This window comes from Urocitellus parryii, chromosome 5, assembly GCF_045843805.1.
Source record: "Urocitellus parryii isolate mUroPar1 chromosome 5, mUroPar1.hap1, whole genome shotgun sequence".
In the NCBI taxonomy this organism is placed as follows: domain Eukaryota; kingdom Metazoa; phylum Chordata; class Mammalia; order Rodentia; family Sciuridae; genus Urocitellus; species Urocitellus parryii.
This window is the reverse complement of record NC_135535.1, coordinates 46,412,250-46,424,508: the sequence shown is the minus strand read 5'-3', so window position 1 is coordinate 46,424,508 and position 12,259 is coordinate 46,412,250. Positions and strand designations below refer to the sequence as shown.

At 36.7% G+C, this 12,259-nt stretch overlaps 1 protein-coding gene across 2 annotated transcripts in view; it reads right to left on the bottom strand.

Moving 5' to 3' along the window:
• Ptprb (protein tyrosine phosphatase receptor type B) overlaps positions 1–12,259 on the bottom strand; it is a 121,651-nt gene that overhangs the window by 62,488 nt on the left and 46,904 nt on the right. For both annotated transcript variants that reach the window (XM_026386687.2, XM_026386686.2), the window contains 5 exons: positions 8,712–8,975; positions 7,133–7,402; positions 6,356–6,616; positions 2,882–3,148; positions 739–1,002 (listed from right to left, as the gene is read on the bottom strand). In XM_026386687.2, coding sequence (XP_026242472.2) covers positions 739–1,002; positions 2,882–3,148; positions 6,356–6,616; positions 7,133–7,402; positions 8,712–8,975 — 1,326 coding nt within the window. The remainder of the gene's footprint in view (positions 1–738; positions 1,003–2,881; positions 3,149–6,355; positions 6,617–7,132; positions 7,403–8,711; positions 8,976–12,259) is intronic.

The window sequence follows — 12,259 nt, the reverse complement described above, 5'->3', positions numbered from 1 at the left end:
CCAGAGCTCAGTAGAAAAGGTTTGACAAAATAGTGACGTCAACCTTAAGCAAAAACTCAGATGTAAACCCCAGAAAGCCTAAATATATTGGGAAAACGGTAGCTGTCTATATTTAGTTCTTTCTAGCACATGAAAGACCTGACATTCATTTGCTAAGATTTCTGCTCCCTAGTCTCAGAACTATAAAGGTTCACATTTTCACCTTTTGTGAGAAAGGATGAATAGTTGTCTTGACCAACAGACACTTCAGAAAGGATTTTAGGACACAGAGCTTTGTAGGCTCTGGAGTCAATCAGAACAAGGTTTAAATCCAGGATCAAAAACTTAGTGGCTGTTTAACAAGGTAAACAGTTGGACAAGTTACTTAACCTTCCCTGAACCTTGGTTTCCTGATCTATAAAATGGGAATCCTAACAACTGCCTCAAGAAGGAGTTTCTAAGGATTAGTTAACATATATAAACCAGGTCATTGCAACTAAAAATACTCGTTAAATAGAAATACTTGTTAAACGATTTGAATAGAATGTGAATTCTAACAAAAATTTTGTTTATCTTCCTCTAAAGGTCATATCTACTCACAGAAGGAGTTTCTTGAGTTAAAATCCAAATTCTCCATAAGGAGTTTGTGATCTCAATTGCCTTTCATCCTAGCTTGACAGGACTGTCACAGCTCTGTGATGCTCTGAGCCATATAACCTGTTGGTTCTTATGGAGCCCTGTACCTTCACACTCCCTTACCTGTCCGCTCTTGGCTGAAGGAATGATTCTCATACTTGCCACTCCTTGTAGTTATGGTCACATTGTAGAGGCGGCCTGGGGTGAGGGAGCTGAAGGAACACTCACTGACAGACTTGGCAATGACCAGGGACTGAACCACCCTGCTGTCGTGGGAGAGGGTCACCACATAGTTATCCACATCTCCAGGCGCTGGCAGCCAGGAAACACTGAGGTAGTCATTACGACCTGAATTGTTCACCGTCATGCCACTCACACTGGAAGGGACTGTAATTTTAAAAGGGGAGAAAATTTAAAAAGGAAAATGATCAAAAGTCCAAGTCACAACAGTATAGATTACTTGTTATAGCGCTCTCTCTCTCTCTCTCTCTCTCTCTCTCTCTCTCTATATATATATATATATATATATATATATATATATATATATATATATATATATTCTAACTTCATGAGCAGGAGGAGAAAGAGTCTTAGTACCACAGCTCCTGTGGATCTGGAAAACGAAGTCAATATCCCATGCTTTTTCCTGGCTTCTTCCCAAGAGATTTTGCCATTAGAGTGAAAAGATTTGAAATTTGTTCATTGTCTTATGTAAAAGCTATAATTGATGCAGCAAGAATTTATTATTCTGCAATGGAAAGGATACAAGCTTAGGAAGGAATAGGCCTCATCTTTGCTATGTACCTTGAGCAAGTAATTTCTTTTTTTCATGGTTTCAGTTCTTTTTTTTTTTGTTTATTACTTAACATTTGAGAGGCTTTGACTAGAAAACATCTTTTTTTTTTTTTTTTTAGAAAACATCTTAAGGTCCCTTCCAGCATGAGCATACTCTGATGGGTTAGGTGACTTTTTAATGTAGTAACAATAAAACAATTGTCTGATTGATCTAAAAAAAAAAAAAAAAAAAAAAAAAAAAAAAAAAAAAAAAGTCCAAGTCATCTATGTGGTCAGCAGAAACCATGAACTGAGGAGAGCTAATGTGATTACAGAAGAGGTCAAGGAAGTGTGAGGATTTTACTTTAGCTTCTAGCAGCTGAGTGCTCCTATGTCAGAAGGCTAACCAAAATAAAAATGCAAGGAAACTTTTCGATGCCTCATAAATACAAGGATGCCTCTACTGCACTTTTATGGGATTTCTGTGTGTACAGTATTTTCAGTGGAGGCATTTTTATGTGAATGCGGTAAGAAGTCCCCTATAGGAAAGGGAACAGACATTTCAACAATCCAAATGAATCAACCTGAACCAAACTCTTCACTAAAGCACAGATGTTTGAGGGAAAAGGTGGAGAATGAACAGCTTTTCTCAAGTGTGTAGGTTTTGGGATACCTTCAATCTTCATGTGAAGAAATCATTTATTCCTGGGGAGTTTGACAGCTAACATAACAGGGGCTGGGGGGGGGGGTGGTGGTACTGTGTTCTCCCTTTGCAAAGCATTTCCTGCCCTCTAGTGGCAAGATATAAGCCTCAAAGCCTACTCTGGATGCAGTAAGTCTGGAAACTGGACCAAATGTGGGCATACAGCTGTGATGGAGACAATCTTTCTGGAAAGGTGTCAACTCTAATCGTTTCCTTATGTCATTTGGGGACCAAACGCCACAAACTTTTACTGAAAACCTAATATTTGTCAAGTATATGAAAATAGAAAGTGTGGATACCTTCAAGGAGCTTCCTGACTAGAAGTAGACAGATGGTAAATTAGTAACCATGGTATGAAATAACGTTTGTGCTATGTATCAGAAGTGTGTGTTAGTAAATAGTACTGCCATTAGAGAATACCAGAACAAAATCCCACAGAATATATGAACTGCACTACTGTTTTCATCATTAATTGATTAACCTCAGCTCAATATTCTTATGTAATTGTCAATATACCAGAATATGGTATATAAAGGCGGGATTTGACTTCTGAGAATCCTTCTAATTTTACTGTTATTTGTGAGTCAAGCCCCAAAGCCTACTTACATAAAAAAATTATATACACCTTACTGAACAACTTTGCTAATGTTGATCCATGTATAGGGACACTTCCTAGCTACTAAGATAAACTTAACTCAGTCTGTCTTTAGGATGTTTAAATAATTCTGTGATGGGGGGCTATGGACTCAGATTTTCGTAAGCTATAAATACAAACATGTTGCATCTCACCTGTTCTTCCTTCCACCACCACTTGTCGGGAGGAGATCCCTCCACTCACTGTTGTTACCACCACGGAGTAAAGGCTGCCTGATTTCAGAGAGTGGAAGCTGTATTTGTTGGTCTCACTGGGAACACTTTCATTTTTGATGACCACATTTTCATGGATCAGTAAGACTTGGTAGAATTCTATGTCTCCCAGGGCCTCAGTCCAGTTGGTAAATAGACTACTGGTCATCCCTTGGTTGGCCACATGCAGGCCAGTTACTTGGGCAGGTACTAAAACACCAAGACAAAATAAATGACAATTAGTGACTCTAAGGAACTGTCATTAAAGTGGGCCAAAAAATGGAGACAGACTTGAAAGCACTAAAAATGAATTTGTTTGTTTTAGCTATAGACCCTCAGCTCTACTTCCTATGGCAAAAAAAAAAAAAAGTGGTTTAGATAGGAAATAAAAATTATTTAGGATGCAAGGATGAGATGCTTACTTACTAAACCATTTGATTTTAAATTTTAAATAGTGAAGGCTGTTGTATTTGAAGGCTTCTTCTTAAAATCTTCTTAAAATTTATTCTAATTAGTTATACATGACAGTAGAATGCATTTTGACATATCGTACATAAATGGAGTATAACTTCTCATTCTTCTGGTTGTACATGATGCAAGGCTTCTATGCTTTTCTCCTTTCTTAACCCATGAGAACTCAAAGCCATGGGATCACTCTAAGCCAAGGGTTAATATAGGTGGTATTAGGAAATCCTTTCAACCCAGTAATTATGTTACCGTTTAGCAAACTGGTTGCTTCTTTACTGGCACATTCTCAAATCTATTATTATTATACCCCCAAATAAACCACACTATTATATATTAAAATAATGATAATTTGAAGTCTACCAAATTATGCAATGTCCATGTATGAACATATATATAAATTTATATGTGCTCATTAAAATAATGATGATGATTATAACAACTATTGAATATCTACCATGCGCCAGTTATAGGCTGAATGTATTATAGAGGTTGTATTATTTGATAGCTCATTCAAAACACTATAAAGTTGGTTCTCTTTACTAATGAAAAAACCAAAGACCATTAAATGTAAGTTTTAAAGCTTTTATTACACAGTGTTGACAAATAATAAACCTGGGGTTCAAGGCTAGATCTGTCTAACCCCTAAACTTTAGACCCTTTTCTAATTAGCAATTATCGTTGCTTTCTACCTATCCATTAGCAAATCTTTTACACAGATATTGAAGTTGGCACTCTATTGAGAGATGTTTTTATTTGTTCTTCTTCTTTAAATTATAATAATCAAAGAGATCAAAACTCTAGCACACTCCATCTCAAAGTTCACTAAGATACAAACATATTCAATAAAAATGCTACTATAATATGGATCCGAAGTTCCTTTCCAATTTGAAATTTTATATGGCAAGCAAAGGAACTATAATACCAAAACAATTTTGAAATAGGGAACAAAGTTGGAGGACTAATATCACCCAGTTTCACTAGAAAGCTAAATGAATCAAGATAGCATGACTGGCAAGAGGCAGAAACAAAACTTGATGGTGCAGAACTGAAAGTTCAAAATAGACCAATGGTGGGGGGAAGTATATGTATGTAAAAATGTACACATTTATGTATATACATATATGCAGTTATATGTATATGTATTTGTATGTATATATGTATATACATATATGCAGTTATATGTATATGTATTTGTATGTATATATGTATATATATGTATATACAAATATATATAAATATGTCTGCATATATGTATGTACATATGTATATATTAGTCAATTTGTTTTACAGAGATTCAAAGGCAATTTAGTGGAGAAAGACCAGTCTTTTCAACAAATAGTTCTGCAATTATTAGATACATTATTTTCTTAGAAATTATTTCATTTCTTATACAAAGAAATGAAACCTCAACCCACATCTCATACCATATATAAAAATTAACTCAAAATGGTTCATAAACCTACATTCAAAGTATAAACTATAAATCTTCTAGGGAAAAAAATCTTAGTGATCTTAAGCAAAGGTTTTTTTAGTTGGACACCAAATGCATGATCTATAAGAGAACCAATCAATGGGAGATCAAAATTAAACACTTCTATTTAGTAAACGACACTTCTAAAATCATTAAGAAACAAGCCATAGACTGAATGGAAGCATTTTCAACACATATTTCTGACATAAGACTTGTGTCTAGGACAAAGAACTCTTAACATTCAATGATAGGGCTGGGGTTGTGGCTCAATGGTACAGCACTTGCCTTGTATGTGTGAGGCACTGGGTTCGATTCTCAGCACCATATATAAATAAATGAATAAATTAAAGATCCACGAACAACTAACAAAAATAAAATTAAAAAAAAAACACTCAATGATAAGGAAACAAAAAAATCCCTATTGAAAAGCAGGTAAAACATTTGAACTGAAACTTTCCCAAAGAAGATAAACAGAGGTGAATAAGCATACAAAAGGATTCACAAAGCCCTTAGGAATTATGAAAGGGCAAATTAAAACCACATGTGATACCAGGGACCTACTAGAATGGCTTAATTTTAAAACAAACAAATGAAGTGACAAAACCTAGTACTGCTGAGGATGTGGAGGAACGGGAATGCTCATACATTGCTGATGGGAATGTAAAATTTGACAGCGTAGCTGGGCATGGTGGCACAGGCCTGTAGTCCCAGCTATTCAGGAGGCTGAGGCAGGAGGATTGCTTAAGTTCGAGATTTCAAGGCCAGCCTGGGCAGCATAGCTAATCACACACACACACACACACACACACACACACACACACACACACACATACACACACACACACACACAAACATATATGTAAGGGGTGGAGTCTTGGGGAAGTAATAGGATCACGGGGGCTCTGAGCTCATCAATAGATTAATCCATTGATGGATTCATAATTGAATGGACTATTGGGAGGTGGTGGAAACTACAGGAAGTAGGGCCTTGTTCAAGGAAGTAGGTCACAAGGGGAGTGCCCTGGAAGGATATATCTTGTCCCTGGCCCCTTTCTTGTCCTCTCTCTTTGCTTCCTGGCTGCCATGAGGTGAGTACTTCTTGCCATAATAATCTGCCTTGCCAAAGGATCACAGCAATGGAGCCAAATGACAATGGACTGAAAAATAAATCTTTCTAGATTTATGTTGATTTTCTCAGGTATTTTGTCACAGTGACGAAAATCTAACACATTTCTGTGTACCATACTCTCTTCTCAGTGTTGCCCTATTTCTTTGCTCTGTTTTGTTTCAATTTTAACAAAAATAAACCCAAGCAAAATAGAAAGAAAGGAGTAATGAAGATAAGAGTTGGATTTGGTAAAATAGCAAACACACTAGAAATCCATAAAACATGGTACTTAATGAACATTTGTAAATTGAATGTTAAATAATTCATCAGACAGTACATGGTAAAATCTAAGATGTATAAAGATTATTACCTGTTCTTCCTTTTATTGAAGAGGAATTTTTTAAGTCTCCACTAATACTGGTGACTGTAGCTGTGTATTTTCGTCCAGGTACCAGATCAGTAAAAGTGAATTCTTTGGCATCTTTGGAGAGCGACTTGTGGATGAGTAAGAGGTCTCTGTCGGCTAGAGAGATGATGTATTTCTCCCACTCTGCAGCAGGGGTCTGCCACATGATGCCCAGTGAAGTTTCGTTAGCATGTTTGACCCGAAGCTGAAGGACAGCCAGGGGAACTGAGGAAAAAGTAACGATGGGGTGAGTCATTGATTAGCTCAGATGCACACACAGAGTATTTTTTAAGGAACTGTTCTCTTCCAACCTCAAGAGTTCTGGTTCAACATTTCTATTCTGAATACTTAAGCACTTTAGAATAAAAAAGGTTTACCACAAAAACTCTGCCATGTAACATAACCAGAAATAAAAATTCAAAAAAATATTGTTGGACAACACCTACTGGATCATTTATTTTTGATCTTAGGTAACTCAATTAGAGTTTATCTCTTCCTATGTATTTTGTGATACAAAAATATTTAATACAATCCTGTCATCCACAAAACCATCAAGAAAAATCTATGAGTATTTAGGTGGAGTGAAACATGTGTTAACCCCACAGTTTTGAAAGACCAAATGCTCAAGCCATTTAAGTCTCGAATTCAGTGAAAACTGGGATATGACATTGGCAGTTTGCTGGGTTACTTGGGAAGGAGAGGATATATCCACGAGTCATGAACACCTTCATATTTGCTTACCTGTCCTGCCTTGGCAACGTTCAGAATTCTTCATATTTCCACTCTCGACGATGACTTCTACCTCATACTGTCTTCCGGGTATGAGACCCACACCATCCATGACATACTGTGTTTCCTCCTTTCCCACAGTGGTGTTGAGCAGTGCTACAGAGTCATTGAAGAGCAGGATACGATACTGCTCCCAGTCTCCAGCAGGGGGCGACCAGCTCACCACAAAGGACCTCATCCAACCATTGTTGTTTGCCTCTAGGTTCCTAACCTTGTCTGGAACTGAACAATGAAATGTCAAGAAGGAGGAGTTAAAAACCTAAGAAAGAATATTCATTTGCCTTTCATGGGTAACAGTAGATGGAACACACAATATTTGCAATTCTAAGGACTGCTATCCCCTCTTGATGACCATGGAGGACAAGGGAGTATTCCTTTTTCATTCTGGAAACATCTGACACTCAAGAAATGTATGCTAAAATCATTTTAGTAAATTAACAGGTATGCAGTCTTCTGGAACACTATTAACAATAGAGGGATATGAATGCCGTTTTTTATTGATTACATGCTTTCCCTAGAGAAAATAATGACATTGCATCTAATGATGGTGACATTGACAGATGTGGCATCTTCGGGAAGAGGTACTGGATATTGTGGTCATGAAATGTTTCTCTTTTCCAAATGAAAAGAATAATATTCTTGAAATATAGCTCTGATCATATTATTCCTTTGCTTCTGAACACTCAAATTTTCTTTAAAAAATTACAGAATAAAATGTCAAGTGCTTCACTTGCATTTGTGGCTCTTCAAGTTCAGAACTCATATCCCCCCTGTCTTAACTGTGAAAATTCCCTGCAGCTACTCTTCCTCCTTCCAGCTGTGTACTCTACATCTGTGTGATTAAAATGCAGCCTCTTTTAAGCAAAGGTTGGGCCAGATGGTAAATACTTCAGGCTTTGCAGGTCACATATGGTCTGTATCTCATATTTTTCTCGGTGTTTTTGTTTGTTTCTACAATCCTCTAAATATATAAAAACCACTCATTAGCTTGGGGCAAGACAAAAACAAGCCATCAATCAGACTTGACCACAGGGAATAGTTTGCATGCAGAACCCTGCCTTAAAGGCAAATGTCTCAAACATTTTAACAATAATATAGCCATTTGCTCATATAAAGCACTGCATACATGCCATAAATTACTAAATTTATGGAAAACATGTTTAAGTGCTAAGTGGTCCTCATCATAAGAATGGATCAGAAGTGTCTTTTTTTTTTTTTTTGCTGATATCAATGTTAATGTATTTAAGTAACTCAAGTGATTGACATGAAAAAAGCATAAAACAGTGAAAATAGGCAGATCATTCAGGAATCCAAATACATTTGCTTAAATTACTCAAAAAATGCAGTTAGCCTCTGCTTTACTCTGTCTGTTGGACCCTGGCCCACAGACACTCCCAGTCATGTAGCTCCTACTTCCTGGGTAGGAGAAGGAGTTTCCCTCCTTTTTTATTTTGTCTTATTTTTTCTTATTCTAAGATGAATCAGAAGAGGACTTGGGCAATAAAGGGAAATTCTGGAGCCCAAGACTCACCTGTTCTGCCCATTACCATCTTCTGAGCAGAGAGTTCACCAGAAATACAGCTGATGGTAACTTGATAAAGTCGTCCAGGGGCTAAGTCTTTAAAGTGAGTTTCAATGATCTGAGGTGCTAATACTCTGGATTCCTTGATGGTCCCTTGGTGAGACAGGGTCACATTGTAGAAACTCACATCTCCAAGAGGTCTTTGCCATTTGACTTTTAGAGAGGTCAAACTGCCATCATTTGTCACCTTCAAATTTGAGACTTCCATGGGAGCTAATTAGCAAAGAATGGAAAAGAGATTTTACTCAGGATATCTTACCATTCCTGTGGCTAAATTCTGACCTATATTGTAGTTCCTGCAAGGCATACTCCTTGATCAGAAGAAAACAACTGCTTTGAGAGACAAAAATAATATTGTAAACACAATGAAGGCAACCTCATGGCAAGAGCACAACCTGGCAGTCAGGAGGCTGCATTCTGGCTGGGACTTGGCCAGCTCTCCTCAGGATTCCGGACAGCTCTCTCTCTGCATCTAGTGTTCCTTGCTGGTAAATAAATCCTGGTCCTAAAATAGTTCTGTCCAGCTCTGAAATTTTTAAATGCAGTCTTCTGAAACACTATTAACAATAGAGGTCTATCGTTTGATTAATTTCTTCTCATCAATAATATCCAGTACTGAATAAACAGGTTGATCCATGGATTGGTGTATTTTTTTTTTTTTACCTCTTGCACATGCTATAATTTTGGATCCCATTCACAGCATAATATGGTTTCATTAAGAATGGGTATATTATTCAACAAATGGTGCTGGAAAAACTGGAAATCCATATGTAGTAAAATGAAATTAAACCTCTATCTCTCATCCTGCACAAAAATCAACTCAAAGTGGATCAAAGACTTAGGCACTAGAATAGAGACCCTGCACCTAATAGAAGAGAAAGTAGGCCCAAATCTTCACCATATCCTTCACCTAGGATATGATTTCCTTAACAAGACCCCTAAAGCACAAGAAGTAAAATCAAGGATCAATAAATGGAATCAACTCAAATTAAAAATCTTCTTCTCAGCAAAGAAAACAATAATGTGAGAAGAGAGCCTACAGATTGGAGACAATCTTTACCACGTGCACCTCCGATAAAGCATTAATCCTACTCTAGTCAGAATGGCAGCTATTAAGAACACAAACAACAAGTGTTTGCTAGGATGTGGGGGAAAAGGCATACTGATACATTGCTGGTGATACTGCAAATTGGTGTAGTCAATATGGAAAGCAGTACGGAGAATCCTTGGAAAATTTGGAATGGAACTACCATTTGACCCAGCTATCCCACTCCTCGGTCTATACCCAAAGGACTTAAAAACAGCCTACTTCAGAGACACAGCCACATTAATGTTTATAACAGCACAATTTACAACAGGTAATTGTGGAACCAACCTAGATTCTCTTCAGTAGATGAATGGCTAAAGAAACTGTGGTATATAAACACAGTGGAATATTATTCAGCATTAAAAGAGAATGAAATCATGGCATTTGCAGGTAAATGGATAGAGTTAGAGAATATAATGCTAAGTGAAGTTAGCCAATCCCCAAAAAACCGAAGGCAAAATGTTTTCTCTGATTTAAGGATGCTGATTCATCATGGGGGAGGCATGGGAGGATTAGATGAACTCTAAATAAGGCAAAGGGGAAAGGGGGAAGGAGGTGAAGGGAGGGGTAATGAGGTAGGGAAGATGGTGGAATGAGGTAGGGAAGATGGTGGAATGAGATGGACATATATCATAAATACATGTATGAAGACAAGAATGGTATGACTCACTTTGTGTACAACCAGAGATATGAAAAATAGTACTCTATATGTGTAACATGAATTATAATGCATTCTGCTGTCATTATATATAACAAAATAAAATAAACTGAAAGCAAAATAAAACAACAACAAAAAACTTAACACCAAAAAACAAATAACCCAATCAATAAATGGGAAAAGGAACTGAACAGACACTTCACAGAAGAAGAAATACAACCAATCAACAAATATATGAAAAAGTGTTTAACATCTCTGGCATTTAGAGAAATGCAAATCAAAACTACACTAAGATTTCATCTCACTCCTGTCAGAATAACAATCATCAAGAATATTGACAACAATAAATGTTGACAAGGATGTGGGAAAAATGGTACACTCATACATTGCTGATGGGACTGCATGTTGGTACAACCATTATGGGAAGCAGTATGGAGATTCCTCAGAAAACTTGGAATGGAACCATCATTTGACCCAGCTATCCCACAGCTTGGTTTACACCTAACGGACTTAAAATCAGCATACTGTAGTAATGCAGCCATGTTAATGTTTATAGCAGCTCAATTCACAATAGCTAAACTATGGAACCAACGTAGGTGTCCTTCAATAGATTAATGTATAAAGAAAATGTGGTATATTTATTTAATGGAATATTACTCAGTTTTAAAGAAGAATGAAATTATGGCATTTGCCAGTAAATGGATGGAGTTGGAGAATATCATGCTAAGCAAAATAAGTCAATCCCAAAACACTAAAGGCCAAATGTTTTCTCTAATATCCGGATACTAATTCACAAAAAGGGGCACAGGACACTAGAAGTGAATAGAGTTACCTTAGATTAGGTAGAGACAAGTGAAAGGAGGGCAGAGGAGGGAATGTGGGGATAGGAAGGATAGTAAAACGAAACAGACATTATTACTTTATGACTCCATGACCAATGTGATTCTTTAACATGTACACTCAGAAAAAATATGAAATTATATCCCATCTATGTATGATATATCAAAGTGCATAAATGCATTCTACTGTTATGTAATTAAGACAAATTACAAAATAAAAAAAGAATGGGCATAGCATACTGACTTTGCAAGGGCAGAAGTACAATTTGTTTTTATCTCCATAAGTAACTCTTAAGATATATGGTATTTTTTTCAAAAATGTCTATTTATCTTTGAAATATGCTATAAAACTATATAAATGTACAGATGTCTCTAGTATCTTTCCCACCAGCTTCTTATAGTTTCAGAAACTTTCTTCATAGAAGTAATTTCCAAGTAACTAAATAATTTTAGATTTTTATCTTAAAATTAGACAATTGATGGAGAGGTGGGATTTATTAACACATCAGATCCTCTAGAAGCATTTTAATTTACTTCAAGCATTTGAATGTGAGCTCCATCAGGGCAACGATTGCCTGTCTTAGATGTTATTATGATCAGCGATGCCTAGCAGTTACAATCAATAAATATTGGTTGGGTGAATGAAAGAACTATTAATACTTGGCACAGATTATTTGATCAGTCTAGAGTAGCTGGGAAACTATGTCCTGTGGTGTTGAGTCCTAGGGTAGGTATTTGTGGATAAAGGGTTTCGGAAGTAACTTTCACTTGGAAGTAGGACTATATGTGACACTGAGAGAAGGAATCCTGTTTCAGTGTGAGTAATGTCACAAAGACATAGGTGCTTGCTTCAGAGACAGAAGCAGAAATCCTTAGGGAGGAGATGGGTGCACTAAAAAGAAAAACTGGGACT